This window comes from Plutella xylostella, chromosome 9 (assembly GCF_932276165.1).
Source record: "Plutella xylostella chromosome 9, ilPluXylo3.1, whole genome shotgun sequence".
In the NCBI taxonomy this organism is placed as follows: domain Eukaryota; kingdom Metazoa; phylum Arthropoda; class Insecta; order Lepidoptera; family Plutellidae; genus Plutella; species Plutella xylostella.
In genome coordinates, this window is record NC_063989.1 from 1,120,809 (window position 1) to 1,144,784 (window position 23,976).

Sequence of the window (23,976 nt, forward strand, 5' to 3'; positions counted from 1 at the left end):
TAAAAAATATAATTATGACGTTTAATAAAAAAAAAAACAGCCATCAAATTGGATTTTCACAAGACGTTTAGCTAAAACTTTTTCCAATCAAAGTTTTCACAAGAAAATTAATTGAGGCGATCTTCAAAATTAATATCTTCGTATTTATAACGAAATCATATTTAAACAGAATGTTTGCTGCCATCATATCTATTGACACAGACCGTTATATGGTGGTTATATGCTTACGTACTTACACGCGATCCCTTTGCGTTATGTCATGCGGAAATGATGTGTATATTTAAAGGTCACGTGAGAATAAAATGCTACGAGAAATAAAATCAATACTTTAACCCTAAACGTTAACATTATGTACGTAGAGTACGAACAATTGCAATTGGAATATACCTACTTGATAATTTGATTGATAGTTTCAAGGATTTTCCTATGAACTTTAGCACCTGTATATTTTAATTGCTAATAAATTACTGTACTGTTGCTATTATAGATTTATGATTATTCGTTTTATTTTCAGGATCAACCTGTTGCAGAGCTTGAGAAGCTGAAGGCTAATAATGGTAAGAAACTTTTACTTATCATAATATAGAGTTTATACCGAGTCCACAACTGGCATCTTCCTAATTATTAAAAGGTATAAGAACCATCTCATCTAATATAAAAAACAAAGCAGTGGTATCCCGTACCTCAATGACTTTAACTTATTATTTACAAACATCATAACATCGGTTACAATCATAACTTACAACTATGAAAGGAAGTTACGGTATACCTAAGTGGAGATCATTCTAACATTTAACATGATATTTCACAATTTTTTGTGTCCGAAAGTTCAAATCTTTTTAATTAAGTAAATGCCCTACCGCGATCGCCTTCCAAAGCCACAGAAAATAAATATATAACTGTAAATAAAACCATGATTCGGTAAAGTTGTACATATTCCCATCACTGGTTTTCATTCAGGAACCCCACACTCAACTGTAACGCCCAACAAGTGAACTAAGCAATAAATATATTCGCACGAAAGAACTATTACTTCATCTAACTTCATTTCCCCACAGAATGTGGACCTTGGGCGGACCTTGGACGGTATAACTCGATACATCCGCGTAGGAGTTAATTATAGTTATTGAGGAATAGTGCGAATATAGAGTTACGACGAAATTACAAGTTTCATATTATTTATCGTGTTTTGGGACCGAATATGATCATCACATCTTGCTCACGTATCATAACTATACCACAGAATAATACAAGTCACTAGCTATACCATTCTCTGATATAGCTTCGTTGTTGGACTTGTGTCACTTGTTTTAAAGTACCAGGTGCACGATACAGATCTGATGTAATTAAAATATTTGCCTGAGAATGCTCAATTCATCTTTAAAATAAATCCAACCTAAGCATGAACATGATTAAGTTCCACTTAACTGTAAAGTTCTTAGTTGTGAAACCTGCAATAAGTCCGATTATGATTAACTGTTAAGTACGGACCAACTTGTAATTGTTATGGAAACAATACGAACAGCATTGTTTAATCAACAAGTTGGAGCCCACTTCAGCGCACTTTTAAAGTAGGTACTTGGTAGATAGACTCGCTATACCCTAACTTTGGAAATTTAATAATAATAGATAAGGGATCATTTTAAATAGACTTTTGCTAAAGCTAGACTACATATTTCAGGTGTCAGGTGACAAAACCTGGTCGTACGCACCCTGATAGGCAGATTTCAAAAAGCTTTTTGTCGGATGTCTATATCTATAAAAACACGAGATGATACGTATCGGGGAATCTTTAAATGCACTCCGTACTTTCGAGCATAATGGATAGGCACCTTGTTGCCGGATCTATCAATCGTATGTCGATTAATAATCGATCTTTGATTATGAATAAATAATGTAACATTTATAAAAAAATATACCGATTTGTCAGATAATTTTAAATTATAAATACTGACCTATCGTAGAATAGACAAATAATCGTCTCTATCCGCCTAGTAATAAGGGCTGACCGTGTGTTGTGGTTGCAGAGTCAGCGGCTGACAACCTGCACGACGCGGGCACGACGGGCGCGCGCGAGCATCTGCAGTACCACAGCGTCGGTGAGTACTGTAGACTGTACCTTCTTACTTGCTAATAAAGTAGTTTTTACAATGGGGACAAAAACTATAAGCAAATTACAGATGGCACCTTAAGGGTCCGCAAGGGGCAATCGAGGGTTGGCATTGTCATAGAATTATGTAGTAAACGATGCTCTACAACCTTGAAAAAAATCACACAGGTAGCCGAAGAGTCTAGCTAGGTGCTGAATGATTCCAATTCAAGTAAATGCTTATGGATAACTGTAAATAAAATTCAGAATATCACGAAAAAGCAGTCCCGTATTGTAACAACTGTGTCGTAATTATCAAGAATTTTCATATGATTTTTATCATATTATAAAGTTAAATGCTTGGACTAGGCGCTAAATACCTTGTTTTTTTAATAAACACAGACTTATTTTGTGTAAATTAATCGCAAACTTGAGCCATTTTTTTCCCTCAAATCTTCATACAAATATCTATGGCGGCTTTCTGTGTTATAAAATCATAAACACAAGCAACGTTTGACTCAGTCGGCCGCTGGCCCCCAAAGAAGGGTCACGTCGGTTTAGCCAGCACTGACAGCTCGCGATCTTTTCGTGTACAGATACAAAATCACTGCACATTGGTTGTCATTGCACTTTTTCAACTTTTATGACACCAACATAATTTGATTTGAAATTGAGGAAGCATAATTCTTTTAGTATATTCAATACATTAAATTATATAGTGGGTAATATTCTCGTGACATTACAGTCTCGTAAAAGTCTGATGAGGAGCAGGAATATAGCGAATGGATCTAAGTGATGACAATACGCAGGTTAAGGATCAAAAATACAGTCGCATGGTGCTGGTGGAGGTATGGTCTCGTGAGGATCTGATGAGGACAGTAACACGGTGGTGGCTCAATTTTATATCAAAGATGTTAATAGCTAGAAGCATCGACTTTGGGCTATTAAGTATGTTTTTCAGAGAGAGAGAAAGATATTTTATTTTTCCTCTAGATGAGTTAGGTTTACTCGGTTTACTAAGTTCATTCTGTTAATGGCATCAAGTTGTTATGTGTTCATAAGTAATAATTATTGATTAACAAAATGCTGTTGGTTCTCCACGAAAATGTAAAAATAAAAATAATATAAATAAAAATAAATTCGTAACGTAAAATTGTCAATGACTGAATTTCTTCTATAGACAGTGGCCACTAAAAAAAACCAACGATAGATTGCGTGATTTGAAGATAAAGATAAAGATACATTTATTCGACACATAGACAGCAACAACAACAAAAAGAAAAATACAGATTTAAAGAAAAAGAAATACATACTTATACAAAACAACAAGGACAAAAAAAATAGAACATGAGACAAAAACAAAAATACAGACAAAATACAAAACAATAACACAACGGCTTGCTGTCCGGAATGTCGAAACGGCACCAGCTCAGCATGAGCTGTGGACAGTAAGGTCACAGCACTTGATTGATCGGTGAGCTGAGCACCAAAATCAAGAAAATATTCAAAGTTTCCATCCTCGCTTTTCACGCACACACATCACAAACTCATACCTTGTTCTAGGAGCAGGGTCTACCCTGCTGCATTTCCATGACCACTTATCACTAGTGTCCCACCGGTTTCGGTGCTCAGCGGAATAGCACCATTAACCATTATTATTCTGAGATATCATCACTTCTTATTCTGAGTTACCCAACATAAAATCACGCCATCTATTGAAATCATTTTTTTAAATTAGGTTTTGTCTATGGTGTAATCCCCAAATTTAAGGGTAAAAGCTAAATAATTATATTTTAACCTTTTTTATACCTATTATATTAAAAGACCTATTCAACGATACCCTACCTACACCATCAAAATAACCGGAAAAAATATCAGCCCCAATTTACTTGTATGGGACAGGGAGTACCACAATATTTTTTTGGGGTACTCCCCATCTATGCGAAATGACAGCTTGATATCTTTACCCGTTTCTGAGAAAAAGGGCGGTGACAGACAGTCAGTCAGACAGACGGACAACAAAGAGATCCTATAACGGTTGCTTTTTTCCTTTTGAGGTACGAAACCCTAAAAATAAGAAAAAATATTATGCTGCTACCAAAAAATGTATTTACAGGTATTGAAAAAGCGGTATATACTAAACAAATTATAAACAAACAAAAAGGTATTTTGTTTGTTTATAATTATATATTTTTATTTCTAACTTTTTAGTTGTTTTTATTTTATGAAATTTTACGTCAGTTCATGATCATTTTTTATTTCAATAATTTTGTTGTTATTTAAATAGGTACCTTCAATATGCATATTTTTGTAATGTGAAAATCAAGCCCTTTCATTTGATACCTTACACGGCAATGTTGAATTATTATTTTTTCGATCATCACGTTATGTCCTCTAGAGGGTGCTATGTACATTTTAATGTAACGTCACATAAACTATAACCATCGCGCAATCAATACGCGTCTAACAATACCTCATACATTAAAATCTATCAAGCCGTTAAGGCTACAGGAGGGAACAAAGAAACAGACAAACATACATACATACAATCAAAAAACATTACCTTCCTCCTTCGGCAGGTAAGGAGTAAGACAGGGGGTCATTCTGAACTTTTGTTCTACGAGTTTTGGAAATTAACAAAAAAAAACCTTTTTCATAGAAACTTTGTTGGACACGTGACTTTTTACCATGGAAAACGAATATTTTTTTTCGCGAATTTGCAAAACTCGTAGAACAAAAGTTGTTCAGAATGACCCCTTGAGTCATCCCCTTTCGGCTTAGTATAGCCCTTTTGCGACACTATGAATTTACTTTGCTTCGTCGTCGGGGTTCAGTTGGCTGAAGGATGTCCGAAACTTATTATGTACACTTTAATACTTGTAGTTACCTTTCTACAAGTAAATACCACATTTGTTTGAAAAAGTTAATCGGGTTCCGAGTATGGAGTAAAGTGGCACTCCTATTAATTTCTACTCTTTCCTGGTGCCTATCAGTGTAAGTAAAAATTATACTTAAGTACCCTAAAATCACCCAAAATGTACTTGAACATAATTTTCAATAAAGTTGGCGAGTAAAAGTTTATCGAACCACTGTGCAAACTTACATGTGTGCGTGTCACTGCGTGTGCTGTTTGAAGAGCATTGAAAACCCAAATTTGGCGCGGCACGTCACCCTGTGCAGGCCCTTAAGCGCCAGTTCTAATTGGTTGGTTCAGTCGCCATTTTTTTCTCCCCAACAATGTAATTGGTCAGAACCTGAAAGGCACACTCGATGGTGCTGCCAAAGTTTCACTTGGTTTTCTTCCCCATTAATGGTAGCTAAGGTAGAGAGAAGTCGAACCTAAAGTGTGTAAAAGTGATGCTGCCAAACGCTATTGTAATATATTTTACATAATATTAATATCAAACTGATCTACGTATTTTGAATGCAGTATAGGTTTTCATTTAATTAGTTTTTTACATAAATTAATTAGTTTTTTTTAAAACTAACGTAACGTAAACTACTACTAATCTCATCATCAGGCATCAGCATTTGTTCTCATGATCCATTACGGACTACGAAGAAATTATTAGGGGTAATAGTGTAACCACAGTGTAACAGTGCATTTGGTCATTCGATAATCATGTTGATAACAAGCCGCTGTGCCTGAAAGTAACACCCAGCTATCTGAAGTACTTGAGAATGTATTAAAATAAGCATGTTTTTACTTGCCGTATGAAAGTTGTACCTATACCGTCTATTTTGAAAATTTCATTTCAATAACAAGTGATTGTAGCAGTAGCCTACGAGATTTCGTAGCAAGTTCGTAGCTACTACGCCGTAGTAATTTCGTAGCGTCGTAGTTCGTAGTATAACGTTTTTGATAAATCTATCTTCTTGTACGTAAACAAATAACAATCATAATAAATATATTTTAGTAGTGAATACCTATATTGGATTATGATATCACATTAGTCAATTATTGGAAACCTGATATCGATACGGGGCACTCTGCACAGAGTGACAAGCAAGGAGAGGGGTAAATGGGGTTAACTCAATGATTACAAGGACAAGTTGTCACAGGTATATTCACCTATAAATACTCTACTGTCCTGCCTGAGTAATAGAATAATCTCTAGTCTCTTACGGTATCCAAATTTAACGCTGATCTTATCGTGTAAATCCTAATAGTTTTTAGGTATGTGATATAAAATGAGTATTAAAATAATCACTACTTGAAATCATCAAAATGGCGGTACCCGCAGTTAGTTGAGATATTTTTCATTCGTCGAAACTAATGTAGTTGTCAAGCTGTGGCCTTCAGATAATATTCAGTTAGAGCAGATGAAACTGTCGGCACGAGTAAGCAGTGAAGGCCTTCGTTTTAGGACTTGGTTGGAAGAAATAGTAGGGATGCCACTTCGGACATATACATTTCTGCGATGGAGTACCCTCTAAGTACTCCCAGTCGCCTAATGACAGAAGTTTCTTGCAATGGCATAGGCATACATGACAAGTTTTACTCTACGAAACTATACGGGTCATCAAAATTTAAAACGTTTCTCTTAATGAGTACATATTATTGTAATGAATCTAATAAATCAATAAAATTTCTAAGAATAGAAACTTGTAGGATACATAAATAGTTTTTTTTTATAGTTTTTTTTATCTAATAAATAAATAAAATTTCTAAGAATAGAAACTTGTAGGATACATAAATAGTTTTTTTTTGTTATAGTTTTTTTTTATAGATGCTTGAAAAATATTTTTATCTTTGCTTAGGTTGGTCAAGAACTTGCTTATTTCCATCACGTACATTCTGCTTACCAACTATAAGTACAGAGCTAGTCTTGTTAGGGTGAGTCTAAGTCGTAAACATAATTATTATACAGGCGGTCTGCTAACTTCTGAACTTTAGTTGTAATACTTTTACAAATTCGTGAAAACAAAAATCTCTTACAAAAAAGTATGTAAAATGAATAATATTTTTATGCCAAAGGTTTTTTATGCATTGCTCTAGACACCACTAAAATCACATAATTACGTTGTAATCTTTATCATATGAAATTTGAGGTTAAGAATCATACATGCGGTGTGATTCGAGGCTTTAAGTACATAGAATAAAGTTTGAGTTTTGCATATTTCCCAAAATCCAAACAGATTTATTAGTACAGCCACCTACACACCTGTGTAACAATTCAGTCACCCTGTATACCATCCAAAAACATCGTGCTCAATCCAAATACCCTGAATACCTACACAGACAAGAAATATTTAGGCCCAGCGTGCGTGGGCGGTCTCTATCGCCTCGTCCCATTACCGGCGTGTTATCATTACACGCTGACAGCGAGTGATAAGGGTGCCCTACGACACATTATTGTGACTATCCTGAACTATTGGGAGAGTTCGAGTATAAATAGCGATAGTCATTTGGACTATTGGATAAGTCATTGGGGTTTGTTTTTGAATCTCCTGCCTGAATTACATAATATACAGGTTATACATTATACAGGATATTGCAAAATCGGCACAGCTCGTCAGCTAAGTTACAAACATACAAACAAATGTATTTTCGCAATTCCCATTCATTTTATTTCGAAATATAAATTAAAAAAGTGAGCTTATATAAAATTTCTCAGAAGGAACTTTTGAACAAGCCGCAAAAGAAGTTCTAAGAAACTTCGTAAACTTATTATACCTACCACAGAGTTGTACGGTAAAGTTCAAAGGTAACGGCTTGTTATGATTACGAGCACAAAAGTCTAAACTTAGCTCATCTTGGTACCCGTCAGTCATCATGAATATTTATAACATAAAAATAGCTGCGTCTACTGTGTCTGTGGCATTGGGCCCCATACTTAATTTTATCCCATATTTTATCACTATTTAGATAGATAGATAGAATACTCTTTATTTGCACACCAACAAAGAATCATAGGAATTACAAATTGCAACTTAATTAGGGTACAAAAGGCGGTCTTATCACTAAAAGTGATCTCTGCCAAACAACCTTTGGATGGAGGGAATCAGAAATAAGATTGTTTGTAGTGTACATGTTAAAAGGAAATGTAGATTCATTAATAAACTACAAACTAACTATAATATTACAAATATACTTACATAGAAGTACATACTATATTACATAATAATACATACCATATAACTATTATATAATATAATAATATATACATTAAAAATATATTTATATCTAAGAAATTAATTGGGAAAAAGTGCTCCCTATTTCTCCTTAACCTTTTTTTAAGGAGAAATAATATGAATATTTGTATGAATTGACCACCAGAGTGGTAGCAGCCACCCTATTTTGCTTTGCAACCACTGCTCCGCAACGCATTTCATTACCATCCTAATCCTAACTTATATTATAAATGCGAAAGTAACTATGTCTGTCTGTATGTTACTCTTTCACGCCAAAACTACTGACGGATTTGAATGAAATTTGGTTTACATATGGTCTTGACCCTGAGAAAGAGCATAGGCTACTTTTTATTCCAGAATTCTCACGGGAAAACTTTTTAAGACGGAGCGAAGCTCGCGGGAACAGCTAGTTACTAATAATGATGCAGACCTTATAGGCTTGAATACCGCAAAAATGACAGCTCGCATTGCTCCGATTTTGTGCACGGTTCCTAAAGTTGCATTTTTATCTTCCACCAGAGGGCGTGAAGATCAACGACGAGGTGGTGTCCCGGCTGGAGCAGCACGTGGTGGGTGAGATGTCCCCGGGCGAGTCGCCCCACGTGCATGGACATCTGCGCCTCGACGTGCCCGCGCAGGGCATACACAAGGAGGTTATACAGGTGTGGTCATGTTGTTGTTCTTGTTCTATGGTTCTCTAGGTGTCCACGGTGGTACAGAGAGCCTTCACGCGAGTGCGCTATGCCGCCTTGTCCTCAGTAACCACCCTTGCCGCCAATTCAGGCCTTGATCTCGCAGCAGTTATGTTCATAGAGGGAGGAATTTTGTTAGTGAAGTTACAGTCGAAAATGTTGTGTAGTCGACCTTGTGAGCAACTTTCAATATGGGACCAAGTCGAAATAATGAAAAAGAACCACAGTAAAGTTAAATAGCGATCTAAGCAACCAAAAAGAGTAGCAAATTGCAGAATTTTGCACTTAGCAATAAATTTGGTGAAAACGAAACGGCTCACAATCACAGTGAATTATTCGCAAGTCGCAACAGTATAATTCTAGCTCAGTAAGTATTTCTTTGTATTTAATTTGTTGTTGAAAGTTGGTATCAGAGGGGCAGCGCAAACATACGAATTTTTACTATTTCACTGACAAAGATTTGAAATTTACATTTATGTTTCGCACCTCCCATAAACCCTCTGAGGAATATTATGTTATTCACTGTCCATGGTACCTTGGTAATACCTAAATAATGTGAAATTTTATTCTATTCTACAGAATGGAGAGAAAGTAATCCAACACGACATAGCACCCACGACCACCCCGAGCAACGACGAGCAGACTACTAAGGTAAGATAATTTTTAATATAATCGGAAATGCAGTTTATTTGTCCAATGAAGCTAAGTTCACTAACTAAAACATAGTTAGGTACAGTCATTGTGAAACAGTCTCTTAGTTTCACTGGACAAATAAACTGCACCAGCAGAATTAAAAGTCGACAAAACATCAGGTGTATTTAACTTACTTCTCAGTAATAGTGATTACACACATGAATGCTACGGTTCCCCCGGGTACAGTAGCACAGTAGGGTACTACAGGGTACAATAGCTGGTTATGAACGGCGTTGAGTGGGCGAGTAGGTACGGAGCTGGAATATATTACTAGTTACTACTTCCACAAATATCAAACGTGCTCTTTAATATAATTATTTATTTCCCCATGGAGTATTTTCTTCTAATACAATTTTCAGACTGAAACTGAGTTTGCTTGAAATAAGAGTTGTTTATGTTGGATACATTGCTTAATTTCTGAAACTTCACTTACAAAATTCTACCCTGTATTGGCCTCGTTTATGTTCCCGGGAGTAATCAAAAAAGGAGTAAACTAAAACTAACCGGATTACCTAAATTAGCTTTACCTTTGACATAAATAATGAACTTTCAGGCTGTAGTTATGAAAGGCCTCATAAAATATTTATCTAGCACCTGGATCTCATAATGAAATTCAAATTCAAATCATACTCAGTCGAGTCTGAACAACAAGAGTTGTGACCTTAGATTCTACTGGCTGTAGGTAAGTAGTACGGAGACCCTTATGAATAAAGATAGAATTTATCTGACATCTTTGGGATATGCGGTGGCAACTATGAATCGTTTCGTATTGCGATCCATTCATGAAGCTCAGGGTCTCAGGGTCAAGGTCTCAACGTCCCGGCACCATCGTGATTGAATGAAATGAGTGAGTCAATATAGAAAAAGTGCTTTTTCATTCATGTTTTATTCAGCAAACCATCAACAGGTTTTTCTTAGGAATCGTGACTTGCTAAAAGTTTATGAGCGTTGCGTAATTTGAATAAAACTTCTTTCATTTTACGAATCAATTTTGTTATTTTGGGAGTACATTTATTATGTATTTTTTAAATATACCTACGACTTATAAAACGCGCAGTCTACTATTTTAAATGAGAAACAGAAGTGAGTTTATTAACGAATAAAATTTTTTTAGTACCTACCATTGTAATTATGACTAAACTTGTAGCAAAATAAAACTTATTTCGTACAGTGTAACACTTGTTTTAATAGTTAGGCTGAACTTGCTACTCGGATATTTGAACAGTCGCTGTGTTAGTTATTCACGGTAACATAATGGTAACTAAATGTGCAAACTTTGCCAAACAAACATTGTTCCTGTGTTAACTTAAACCAACTAAGAGCCTCTCCAACTCTTTACCTTTTAAAACTTTAGTTATTAACATAATATATTTCCCTAGAAATTTCCGAGAAATGAACGATTTAAATAATAAGTTTCCTCTTTAATTTCTCCAGCATAACCAAAATTCTATGAAATTTACTCCTTTTTGGTTTGGAAAACTCACTTTTAGCTGTGTAAATAGGTTCTTCTATTTGTATGTAGCCAAATGTAAATACGTGTTGCATAGTTATTTTAAAGTTATATTTATCATAGTCTATTCTTACTATCTAGCCTTACCACCTCCGACACTATAGCAACCAACCATCTGTCAGATCAATTCAATTTGAAGCATAAAAAATGCTGTTTCGATCTTCCGACCACCGCCCAGGTCGGAAGATCAGAATAAAATCCGTTCGACTATAATGAACAATCTGGTAACCCCCAGGTGTTCCACGGCGCGGCGCGGCTGGTGCAGGCGGGGCCGGGCACCAACCTGCCGCAGCACACCGCCGTGAGACGAGCCTTCAACGCAGACATCACCAAGGAAATGAACAATAACGTGAGTAACTAATATAACACTAATATAATAAATATACCACTAATATACCGCTAATATACCACTGGAAATTGTCAGAGAATCTATGAAAAACGTTCTTTGTGCGTGCAGTTTTAGTGACCAAACTGACGAAAAATTTACAAAAGGGCCACCAAAGTGCCACCACACACCCTAGGCCCTAGACCATCTATACTTAGTTTCTGTCTATCCAGACGATAATATGTGCGGTACAAACCTAGTACTTATGCGTTGAAATGCAAATATGATATATAAATACACTACAGAAAAACTGTGATGTTGTTTAACATAGACCTCCCTCTTGAATCACTTTGTCTATTAAAAATAACCGTATCAAACAATACGTTGCGTAGTTTTAAGATTTAAGCATACAAAGGGACAGAGAAATTTATTCTGTTTTATACTATTTATAGTGATGATTAATATGAGTACATACCGTCAACAGATGGACCACTACTCGTCCTACTCTGGCGTGCAGTACTCTCCGCTGGACATGGCGGAGTACGTGTTCTGGACGGGCGACGAGCGCGGCGTCACCGCGGCCGTGGAGGAGTTCCTGCAGGAGGGGATGGTAGGTCGTAGGACTGGTTGTAGTAGATAGGAAGGGGTGTTCCTACAGGAAGGCATTGTATTATATAACACGAATGGAAATCATTATATACCTAGAGTACCTACTTATTAAATTCAGCAATTCTAGCTTACAGCATAGAGAAGCTGGCTTTTATATAAGCTATAGATTTTATTATCATAACAAGTTTTTTTTTCAATAGCTTGAAACTTATTGTTTAGTTGCAATATACCTTTCTGTGTCTGATCAAAATATTGTAGTGCCGATTTTAGTCTAGGACCAAATTCCCACCCACGTTTTCTCTTTCCATATACCTAAAAGACAAGAATAAAATAAAACTCTATAAATAAAAGTTATGAATTCAGTGTTATTACAATATGTTTTTCAAAGGTGTCGTGGTTAAATTTTCCCTAAAGGGAGCTTTTCCCAGCTTTTACAAAGTTCTGTGCATTAGTTTGTGTAAACTTCTCGCTGAATGAATGTTAGTTTTGTAGTGAATTGAGTTAGCTAACTCAGTTGGAATGCAATTACTAAGTTAGTTCTATACTTTATTCTGCAATGTTTTCAGACTTCATTGCTTACCTTTCAGTTAATAAATATCGTAAAATTTTGTATTATAACTAATATTATCTATGTCTAACTTTATCAAAAGCTCATATTTTCTATTCAAGTAATAAGTAGGTAAGTACTAAAGTAGGTAAATCATTACCACGTGAAGTTTGAATTTTGCTACATCACTGTTCATACAGTGCGTGCATCCCTATGTACGTACTAATATATATTATAACCTACTATAATTATCTAAAACTGTACCTGCTTATTTCGTGGAATAGGCTTTACGGAGTAATTTGTATAATTCATGTTTGCTGACGGTTGGTAGCTTGTAGGCTATGGATATGCATAAAGCTTGAAACCGCAAATTTCAGACAATAGGCAATCTAGCCTACAGTCATACATATACCTACATAGATAGGTATTATTATGATTGTTTGACTACAACATCGTACCAAACACAAGCGAAGCTTCATTTAATGTTATGCAATTTAGAACAAATGGATTTATAATTTGAGATGATTTTCCCAATCCTACTATAATTATAAACGTGAAAGCTTTAAAGTATGAATGGATGTTACATATTGCGGGAAAACGGCTAAACCATATTTTATAAAATTTTACTTACTATAGTTATATTTATAATTATAATTATTTATGTTAATGTAATTTAATTTAATCATATTGTAATTTGTATTTTTATGTTTACTTTTTTGACATTCATATTATATCCTATTTTTAATCATTGATTGATATTATCTACTAACATAGGCTAAGACTCACTGTTGCTAACAAATTTATGGATTTGAATTATCTGAAATCTTTTAAGGCGAAGCTAAGCTGAAGGGAAAAGCGTATATTTTTATCGTTTCCCATGATAAATATTAGATATTTAACAGCAGAGACTAGTATCAATATCCCCAAAAGTTAATAAACTTTTCTCTAATTCCTCCCCCAGATGAGCAAGGAAGAAGCGATCGTGTTCCTGCAAGAGATAAAGTTCAACATCGACTACCTGCGCGCGCACTACGCTCAGAACGTGAAGGCTGAGGAGGTGGCTCAGCAGGAGAAGCTGCGCGCCATGCTGGCGGAGCAGGCCGCTGCTAAGGTGAGAGAGAGATGATAGATAGGGGCTATAGTGGGTGCGAGTGAGACAGGAGTATGGCATCTTCAAGTTTCAGAACTAAAGAGGTCTAGGCTGGGCTACACGGGTTCGTTATCGATGTCGATAATCTCGTTTAATGCGCGTTGCACCAATCACAACGCCGTATTTAAGACGAATTGCGATGTAATAAAGTTTATCTACATTGATAACGAACCCGTGTAGCGGTAAAGGTCTAAATGCCGATTTTTATAGTCAGAAATGGTTTTGACTGATTACAAGTTTTGACTGCAACATTCCTTTCCTGAGCAAGGGAACACGAAATCTTTCGAAACAGACAATTTACTTTTACATTGGCTCGGCTCAATAAATACAAATTGGACCCATAAAACCAATCTTATTCGATTTATTCAACGTAATAAATAAGATAGCTGCGACAGATGACGAAACATAAATGAGCTTTTTCGCTAACGAAACAAAACGTCGATGTTATCTCAGCGGTCGGCATTTTCTAAATTTCCTACATTTTATAGGCATTGTTTCAAATAACAAGACTAGTACAATGAAATTTGAGTAGTCTTATAATCAAGGCATGATGAAACTAATAATTATATGGTCAGCTCCATAAAAGCTTTACAAGTGTAACATGTCTTTGTCTATTTCTAACAAACCCCCTGCATGAGGAATGCTATGATTTTAAAGTATTTGATTATATAATTGTACTATTACTACTGTAAACTATTATATATTTTTCAGTAAGTTATTAACAATTTTGTTCAATCACTAAGTATTTCTTGTCCAATTACACTCCAAAAGTTCTAACTTCCTGGCTTGTATAATGAGCTTATCCAACGTAATTTTCTCTCGCCATTATGGTGTAGTCTTTCAAAGCTAAAATGGAAAACTTCCTAGTTTATTACTACTTATTGGTGAAGTATAGTCAAGCTTTCAACGCCATTTACAGTTAAATCAGTTTTTAACAGTTGCTCGTAAGATTTATACACTTCACGTTTCAAACTAGATATACCTATCAACCGACTTAACGAACTGTCGGTCTTAAAGTTCTAAAAATAGCTCGTCAATAACATGGCCAAGTGGCCATAACTCGGTTTATGGCCAATATTATCTGTGCCGAAGATTAACTCGCAAGGTACCGATAACCGAGACTTTTATTCTCTATAGAATCGACGAAGGGGTTCATTACGTTGATCTAGTGACGTGAATTAACGACGTAATCTACTCGGTGTTGTAAAAGATTAAAGCGTGACGTGGCGAATTATTTAAGCAGGCTTACTCCATACACTTATCACATTTTTTTAAAAGATGGGTCCGAGCTTATTGTAATGATTTGGAATACAATCTTTGTGTTTGCAGTAAATTTTGTAGCCTCGTAGTGTTTTTTTGGGAAAATTAAAAGTGGTATCTTTGCAATGGCAAGAGGGTTTTAAGCAAGATCATTTCAATTTAGTAGCAAAATCCAATTTTGTGACGCTGAATAAATTACAATGGCTTCCCAATTTCTGTCAAAGCGACTTTGACTTTGTGATTTTATATTTAATTTTCAATTCAACCAGTTTCCCCTCGACTCTTAGCTCTTTCTGAATTCTTTACTAAAAAGAATTTCCACTGAAATCCACCGGGATTCAAGTTTCAGCGGCTACATTGTAGGTACTTACTTACTTACCTAGTAGTAGTAGGGCACCTAAAAGAGTCCCTCCAATTCGTTCAATTGTTTTCTTAAACTCTTTGAAAGGCAATGTTACATAGAAAGTCAGCAAGTTTTCATGAAATAGTATTATATAATTGGAGTAAGACGCCAATTTATGTAATCATAATATGTAAACTAACATAATGTGTATGTTGTTCGTTATGTGTAATATGTGTGTTGAATGAGTTTTTTTTTAAATAATTTTTTTTTTATATTTTTTTTTGAATATGTATGTAGATATCTGCAAAATACTATTTTATTCCCCAGCAAACTTCTTCAAACTTTACTTTCATAATCGTCATCAGCCTATAGCAGACGACATTAGCCTCTCCCAAAGCTCACCTCTGGATGCAACCTTTCCGATTTACTTTACTCTCCGCTCAAAACCACCCACTCCACAGGAATCCTACCAGCCGTACCGCGCGCCGCCGTCCCTGCAGTCGTTCCCGTTCGCGAGCAGCCCCGACATCATCCGGTCCATCGCGTCCCGCAACTGGGAGCTGAGCAACGCGCTGAGTCCGGGAGCCCCCGCGCGGCCCGTCAGTGAGATGAGGGGAGACCTGAGGGGTGATCTGAGGAGCGAGGTGAAGAGGAGCGCATATGACCCGATGCTGCAGACTAATATACTGAGTGAGTGCTAAATTTTAGCTTTGTATAGTTTCTAAGTTTAAAGCGAGTGAATCAGCTCGTCATTCGGAAATAGTAGGTATTCTAGAACTTTTGGAACTTGTGTGAAATTCGTGAATGCGTCCCGCAACTGGGAGCTGAGCAATGCGCTGAGTCCGGGAGCCCCCGCGCGGCCCGTCAGTGAGATGAGGGGAGACTTGAGGAGCGAGGTGAAGAGGAGCGCGTACGATCCGATGCTGCAGACTAATATATTGAGTAAGTATATTGTGGGGTTTTGGGTGGTAGGTATCAACATTTGACAGCCCTAACGTTATTAAAAAGCAAGTTCCTAGGTTGTAGGTGGTTTTAGGCTGTGCTCGGTCAAAAAGTAAATTAAGTTATGTTCAGACTCACTCAAACCGAAATTTTTTGCAAATATCCTATAAATTTTACTAGCGATTCTCTACGCCTAAATGGTTTTCCGTGGGAATTCCGGGATGAAAAGTAGCCTGGTTATGTGTTAATTCAGAGTGTAGGTACCTGTTTGTTATAGAATTTCATAAACATTGCTTCAGTATTTTTTACGTGACAGAGTAACAAACATCCTTTCAAAGTTTCACGTTTGTACAGCGCCACAAACTTATCTGTTCCGGTGAGAGCGAACTAAATTGATACATATCTCATTATTTACTAATTAATTATATATTGATATAGATTAGATGGGTTTATTGAAACCACAAGAGCGAATTACCACTACTGGCAAACTTAAAATCTTATAGAATGAAGAAATATTACACATTTACGTGAGCTGTCACCGGAACATATAAGTTTGTGGCACTATATACTATGACGAGTTGTACGATGAGACATAATATTATCTATAAGTATGTGGGTATAGGTAGGTACAACGGAAAAACGTAATCGGCTTTGCTGGGCCAAAAATAAATAAATCCTCTGATTATTTAGGAGCTATGATGGAGCGATACGTAGTCGGTAATCGCATTACGGAATCTCATGAAAGTCGTGCTGGCATTCAAGTATCTACTTACATAAGCGTCTAAAATTTGGATTTAATTTGATAAATATAAGGTATTTGGAGCTTTTATATTGTAATAAGCATACTACTCTATGTATTGATTTTTATCTGACTGAAAGCTCGGTCCATTCCACCATCATAGGTGTCATCATCACCAGAGTTTCACCATTTGACAACCTAGTTGGATACACCCTACAGCTTCCTTATCGGTCTTTCTAAGCTTTGACCACTTTCGACCACGGTGTTCTAGTGCAAGTTGTTGGGTTCATACACCTAGATCTAAAAAAATGCCCATTTTGTCTTACGCAACCCTGTATAGTCTGGCTGTCTAAACATAACTGTCGTTTATCCTCCAGGCACGTCCGACTACGACCGCGACGGCGGCGCGCTGGTCTCAGACGAAGAATACTCGGACATGATGGAGCGGCTCCGCGCGGCGGACTCGCTCTACACCGAGTACACGCTCGAGGAGATCATCTATCAACTCGCCAAGGTATGTTGATATATCTACTTAAGTAATTTAAGGGCCAAACCATAATATTGCTTTAGCATATACTTACCTAAGAAGCGGCCGAGGCATCGACACGGCGGATAGATTATTAATCTACTTCTTTACCGTTTCGATGACAAAACCCAACACATCCCGTACTAATCCAGGCGCAGGACATAAGCCTTCTAAAAGATATATGGAAGGTTATTGCCATAACATTGACTCTGGGCAGGCCGGTTGGAGATTTCCCACAATACCAAACATATCCTACCTCATTCGAGGCTCAAACCCTCTGCATAGCAGTCAGGTTAACTAACCATAATTCCCTTTTTTTTAATATTAGGTTTAACGGCCCTGGAGACGTGTCCTTTTGAGCCAACACTTGTTAGTTCACTTCACTTCACAGTTTGTTTATTGTATTTATGATGTATTTATATAGCGGTGCATAAAACTTCTGATCAGCTAAAAAATCTTGGAGGCGTGTAGGAACTTCATCACTATCACAAACACTTTGTAGTTCAGTCACGAGTATCAGTCTGTGAACACCATAATTCCCTTCCCCCCTCCCACAGATGATGTTCTCTCAGTCGCTCTCGCACGACCCGCGCGAGGCGCGCGCGGCGCTGCAGCGGTTCATGGCCTTCCTTGAGCTGGAGGCCGAGCGCGGGCAGCTGAGCCGCTCCATCGAGAAGAAAGTACTCGGTGAGTTGAGCAGACCTTTCATCATTATGGCCGTTTATGTTACATTGCCGAGCCGAGCATCAATCAACAGTAACTTTTAGCTATGAGCGCAGCGATCTTGCAGCGACACTCCCACAGTGACACTTTGGACCTTTATACTCTCCTACAGTGTCGTCATGTTACGCTATCTATGATTTAGTTCTTAAGCGGCTTCTCCATTCATAATTATTCCTAGTGGTTGGATAAAAAAGACCGATGATAGCGTGCATATGTTGTGGAAGTCAGTTACACCATGGAAGTAATACCTAAGTACTTATACGTAAACGGACTCATTACTTCCATGGGTTACACTTAGAAAGCACATAACCTCTACACTTCATCCAATCTGTATGTGGATTTCAGAAAATTATGCCATGCATTTGTAAAATAAAGGCCCTTTATAATTTCCAGACGTGATGGTGGCAGCCCTGTCGGACACCATCGGCGACCACCCCGAGCTGATGCAGGCGCGAGAAGGAACTAACCCGGGCAGCCGGTGAGTTGACAACTTTTGTTTACATTCTTTACGACCTTAATTAGGCCCCTTGCCTTGTCTAACTACCTCAGGCAAAAGTAGGCATACTTACCAAATAGACCTTACCGTAGGTAATAGGTCTAATGGGAGCTGGTGATATTTAATCGATATTTCCAAAATTTACAATTATTCCGATAACCGCGATCGCGCTGAATAACAGGAGCTTAACAGCCAGACGAAGGCTAACAACGACTGACTTCTTGTCAAAGCTAAATTAACCAACCCACATACAAATATTAAAAGTGTTCGACCGGTATCGAACATCTGTCATGAATGAATCCTCAATAATCTTATATGATTCCCTTAAGGAGATGGATTTGCTTATACTTCGAGCTCCATTTATATGCCTCATTATGCTGATGACTTGCTAAATTGACCTGTGTCTTTACAATTTATTCCAGACTAATGCGTCAATTCCTGGAGCAGAGTGTAGCCGAGCCCGGCATGTCCCGCGCCATGCTCGCCGCATACAAAGACGAACTCCTCAAGAGCCCACCGCTACACAAGCTAGCCTACTCAGAGAGGAACTAACTTGCCAAACCTGCTACCTATATGTGAGCTTACTGTACACTTCGTTTGTTTCGCTCTTCGGTTTTTGAATTTCGAATTTATACTTTTTTACTATTTGTAAGGACGGGAAAAGGAGGATAGAAATTGGAAGGACAGGACTGGCTGGTTATGCTTTTTGATTTATTTTTAAAGAAAACATTTATAATTTTTTATAATCATCATGTACGTTTATTAAAATACGGAGTAAAGTATGTATTTTTTTCAGTAGGTATTTCCTACGCATATTTTAGACAAAAATTGACATCACTAATTAGAAAATGCCCTGTGTTTTATTCCGGACATCAATTACAATTTAAGATATTTATCTACAATCTATCTTAACTTTAATTATAAATTAAAATTAATTGAGTAAGTACATTTATAGTTTCTTGCATGTTTGGTATTTTAAGTCCGTAGTAGTTATATAATTTAACAGAATTATACATTTATATTGGATTTTAAAACAGATGCATTAGAAAGTAGGATCTATAGAATTTCCATGTCTATTAGATTTTATATTGTTTGTAAATATATAATAGCCTTTAAGAACATGTTAAACTTATCACTATAGATATAACTACAGAGATCTTTCTTTATTACTATGACTCAAATTATATTTACTGTAGCATTGATGTACCATTGATGTACCTACTATTAGCATTGATGTATGTATTAGTATACATCTATCAGTTCAGTATTATGCTTTGCTAATTTAGGTTACCTATTTCTTTGATTAAACAAAATAGATGTTAGTTAGTTAATAATTTAAGCTCAGAATTTATACACAAATATTATCTGCAGTGCGTAGTTAGTACAATGCCAATATCAGTATTTCTTTTAAGTTTACAAAAGTTACCAAATTGATGCTTCAAAGTCATGTATCATGTCATATTATAGTATATTATCAAAGGCATGGTACAGAATTGTATATGGAATTGAATAAGCATAATACTTTAAAAAAACTACAGCTTTCAACCACGAGTGTCTTTATGGCTACACGATAAAGGCTAGGTTTGCTCGGCAACACTCCTTCATATCGTATTAGTACAAAGGGAAAGAAGGAACACCACTGGCAAATTGTTACCATAGCAGTTACATGTTGAGAATACAGTCTTCCTGAAGAATATATTATACTGTAAGGGTAAGAGTCCACCTCTCGGTATATATCGTACGTATCGCATCAAAAGGATTGTCATTAATTAATGTAGAAACGGCTTCGGCAATGCCGATGAAGTAGACACACTTGTGTGAATTTCTATGCAAAGAATACTGAATGTGATGCGTCCGTTACGTACGAAAGGTGGACTTTAAATGAAAGCCAGCGCGGTACCGCCATATCAAGTAAATTCAAACATATCTGCTTCATATGATGAAAGGAAAGACAATTATGCTACATGTCTAAAAGGACCAGAATATATAAGAATGAGATATAAAAACAACATGTGACTGCACGAAAGCAGCTATTTTATTAATCTTCTAAACATACAGATACCTATTTATATAAATAAATTACAATTTAAGGAGAAAATGTTATATATAAATAATATTTACTCAGAACATGACTTTCATGTATCTATTAGATTGCCAACTTAAAACATCAACTATTATTAAAAACATATTATAATATTTTAGCTCCAAACTGCTACATGTGTTAGTAAATCAGTAACATATTTGTAATGTTTATATTATTCTTTGAAATATATTGTGGATTTAATAAAAAAGTTAAACCGTCAATTGTTTACGATTATTTACCGACTATTACAAAGAGACTTACACACTAACTGTTGCATTGACTCAAAAGCCGAAACATTTAAAAATCTAAAACTTAATACAAAGAAGCCAATGGCGGGAATGCGTTTTGCTTGCTGACCACCACTTTCTTATGTTGGTACGAGATGTACCCTTTAATCTTGCCATCGTATATCAGGTTGGCAACAATGCACTGGGTCTCATCTGCATCTATGTCAATTTGCCCCATCATGTGCAGAGCCGCTTGGAATGACAGTATCTCAATTTGATGCGATTTCTCCGCCATGTACACCAGCTTAAACAAATTACGGTAAGCTGTAATCTTCAGCTTCTCAACAATAAGGTATATTCCGGCTTTAATAAAGAACCGCTCGTGTTCTTCCATAACGCGGTCTATGTCCCTCAAGTTACCAGACTTCACCGCTTGGACAAGCTCCCAGAACTGCATCAGATCGTATTTCTCCAGCAAAGCCATAGTAGGCATGTAGCCTAGAAGCATCTTGACTGGCACCAGGTAGGTCAGAATCTGGCGCTTGTTCTTCCAGCTGTCCTTGTGGCAGAGTTGGAACGCATAAGACAGGAACTCATCAGCTGATTTATAATCAGAGTCAAACATCGCCTTGCGACCAACGAAGTATTTGAACGTGATCTTTTGAGCCAACGGGAATTGGTCCCTGAATGGCGATGACTCTATGGCCCTGATGAGAGGCTTGCAGAGATGCAGCTTGTTTATTTTGAAGTAGACCTTAAGGAGCTGGTTGACAAGGTTCAACATACCGATGCGCTTGGTATCTTCCTCGGAGGAGCGGTTGTCGGCGGCGCACACTCGGAAGCAGGCGAGGAGGCTCTCGGCTGCCTTCTCCAAGATCTTGCCATTGCTTTGAGCTGAAATTGAGGAACAATAACAGTTATTATTTGAGTAGTTTCGGATGTCGCAGCGAGAATAGACATAATCGCGTTTTTGGTCATAATAGAAACACGCACAGCACAAAAAACACAATCTTTAGTTCATTAATTGAAAAATATCTATTTTGTATAAGAATTTTACTACTTTTTATGAATTCGCTTGCATATAAAGTCCATATTATAATAGGAAAAATTTTAACTGAATGCTTCATCTGCAATCTAAATGGTCACTTGAACATGCACAGCTAGCTATAAACTAGCTGTACAACCCTCATAAAGTTGTCACTATCCATAGAGGTGAGACAAGTCTCAAGCCCAAGGGCCAATTACATAATAACACATTTAAAGCATGATCATTCATTTCAGTGGAGTCTCAAATTTGGTTGTACAAAAAAGTTTACTTTCAAAGCATGTACTTTACAGGTGCTTGCAAAAACAACAAGTCACTTATTGAAACAGCCCATATTTAAGGCTAAACAGATTGAAATTGTTTAACTACTTACGGTCCCGATGCTCGGCCCGCTGCGCCACATAGCGCAGGTCGAGGCTGACGGTGTACAGCAGCGGGAGGCCCCAGTTCTCCTCCTTCTGGGACTGCAGCAGCTTCACCACGGAGGCCACGCACGCACTCTGGTGCGAGTTGGCTGAGGCATAGTCATCGATGAGCAGTGCCTGGAATGTTACAGAAATTATACTTTTGCTGTCTTCTTCTTGACCAAGACACAGGAAAGTCATGTGGTAATTCTAAAAATCTACAGTGATGATTATTATAAAACTAAAATATTTTTAATACCATCTTCATTAGAATTTTTATTAATTTAGGACATAGAAGAGCATATTTATAAATGGTCACAATATTTAGAAGTATGTAAGTAAACCTATAAATTGCAATAAGTTATGTTTCATTACTTGTTTTACTTTAACTCAAGTTATTGTATTGATACAGTAGCAGATAGAGCCCTGATGAATTTCATCCTCCATTTTATTTTTGTCTTTGTTATAAGTATTATCATTCAATATATTTAGTTCTTATTTAGGAGGCAGTCTTTTTGTTTATCTTAATTGCATTTTATTCGCAACTGAAGCATTAGAAAAAAGTATCAGTCTTATCATCTATCAAGCTCAGCATCCATATTGATCAAGTTTCAAGATAGTTTGTCATTCGCTGCGCATTTGGGATGAAGGGGGAGGGATGCAAAATCAATAACTATTGAATAAGCACCTAACATGGAGGACACATGTACTTACCTCAACAGTTAGCAGATGTGCAATGATGATCTCGTCGAGCGGCGCGATGCAGTTGCCTTCCACCAGCGAGGCGATGTCGCTCGAGCGGAGGTTCTTGTTCCTGACATGATCATCTCGAAGCGACAGCAGGCGCGCCAGCACATTGCCCTGGCCAGTACGATACACCCTCTCCACGTACTGAATGTATTGATTGAGGGAGCCGGTAGCCATTATTACCGATGTTTTGTTCATTGCACTTGATTTATTTACCGATTCAACAAGTGTTTTGAAGCGATTTTACTGGTAATGTTTTTAGTTAACTTCAGCACCCATTATACGTAAGTTTCACTGAGAATAAACCGAGCCACAAAGGCTTTGTGAATGCAAGTTAGTTTAATGTTGCAAGTACTTGCACCGACGCAGGTGTAATGCAGGTGAAATGTAATATTCAACTGAAAAAACTGAACTGAAACTGAAAAAAACAGTGCTGTGCTGTGTTCGAAAATGAAAATGTCATAATTTGGATGTGACATTGACAATCCGCATATTAATGTAACTCACAGATTAGAAATAATAGAAAAACATTATTCCGGAGACTACGGGCAACAATGCGATGCGAATGCGACGCTGACGCAAACGTTGCGAGACTTGCGAGGGCGAAGAGTGGCAAAAACGCATGATAAGAGTTTGGGTTTGGGCTTTTTGAGTAAGTAGTAGCGGCTGGATTAGGAAGGCCGTGTGGTGT

The 23,976-nt window shown here is 36.9% G+C and overlaps 2 protein-coding genes across 2 annotated transcripts in view; one reads left to right on the forward strand and one right to left on the reverse strand.

Annotated features, from left to right (window-relative positions):
- Positions 1-21,083, forward strand: part of LOC105383095 — a 66,193-nt gene extending 45,110 nt beyond the window's left edge. Inside the window, exons 4-15 of the mRNA XM_048622877.1 lie at positions 515-557; positions 2,028-2,099; positions 8,744-8,886; positions 9,496-9,567; positions 11,355-11,468; positions 11,929-12,054; positions 13,562-13,711; positions 15,815-16,043; positions 17,412-17,548; positions 18,118-18,247; positions 18,677-18,761; positions 19,202-21,083. Of these exons, the coding sequence (XP_048478834.1) occupies positions 515-557; positions 2,028-2,099; positions 8,744-8,886; positions 9,496-9,567; positions 11,355-11,468; positions 11,929-12,054; positions 13,562-13,711; positions 15,815-16,043; positions 17,412-17,548; positions 18,118-18,247; positions 18,677-18,761; positions 19,202-19,331 (1,431 nt within the window). The 3' untranslated portion in view covers positions 19,332-21,083. The remainder of the gene's footprint in view (positions 1-514; positions 558-2,027; positions 2,100-8,743; positions 8,887-9,495; positions 9,568-11,354; positions 11,469-11,928; positions 12,055-13,561; positions 13,712-15,814; positions 16,044-17,411; positions 17,549-18,117; positions 18,248-18,676; positions 18,762-19,201) is intronic.
- LOC105392021 (PCI domain-containing protein 2 homolog) lies at positions 19,516-23,748 on the reverse strand. Its single transcript, XM_038121944.2, has 3 exons — positions 23,253-23,748; positions 22,508-22,676; positions 19,516-21,983 (listed from the first exon to the last, which is right to left on the reverse strand). Exons 1-3 carry the CDS (start codon positions 23,481-23,483, stop codon positions 21,175-21,177), a joined length of 1,209 nt encoding a protein of 402 aa, XP_037977872.1. The 5' UTR covers positions 23,484-23,748; the 3' UTR covers positions 19,516-21,174.
- Positions 23,749-23,976: the final 228 nt, after the last annotated feature.

What these genes read in the sequence shown, in the direction of transcription:
- LOC105392021 (XM_038121944.2), bottom strand. Translation starts at nt 23,483, where the DNA reads ATGAACAAAACATCGGTAATAATGGCTACCGGCTCCCTCAATCAATAC. An exon ending in CACATCTGCTAACTGTTGAG is followed by an intron (nt 22,677 to 23,252) that starts GTAAGTACATGT and finishes GTAACATTCCAG; the next exon opens with GCACTGCTCATCGATGACTA. An exon ending in GCGGGCCGAGCATCGGGACC is followed by an intron (nt 21,984 to 22,507) that starts GTAAGTAGTTAA and finishes CCTCAATTTCAG; the next exon opens with CTCAAAGCAATGGCAAGATC.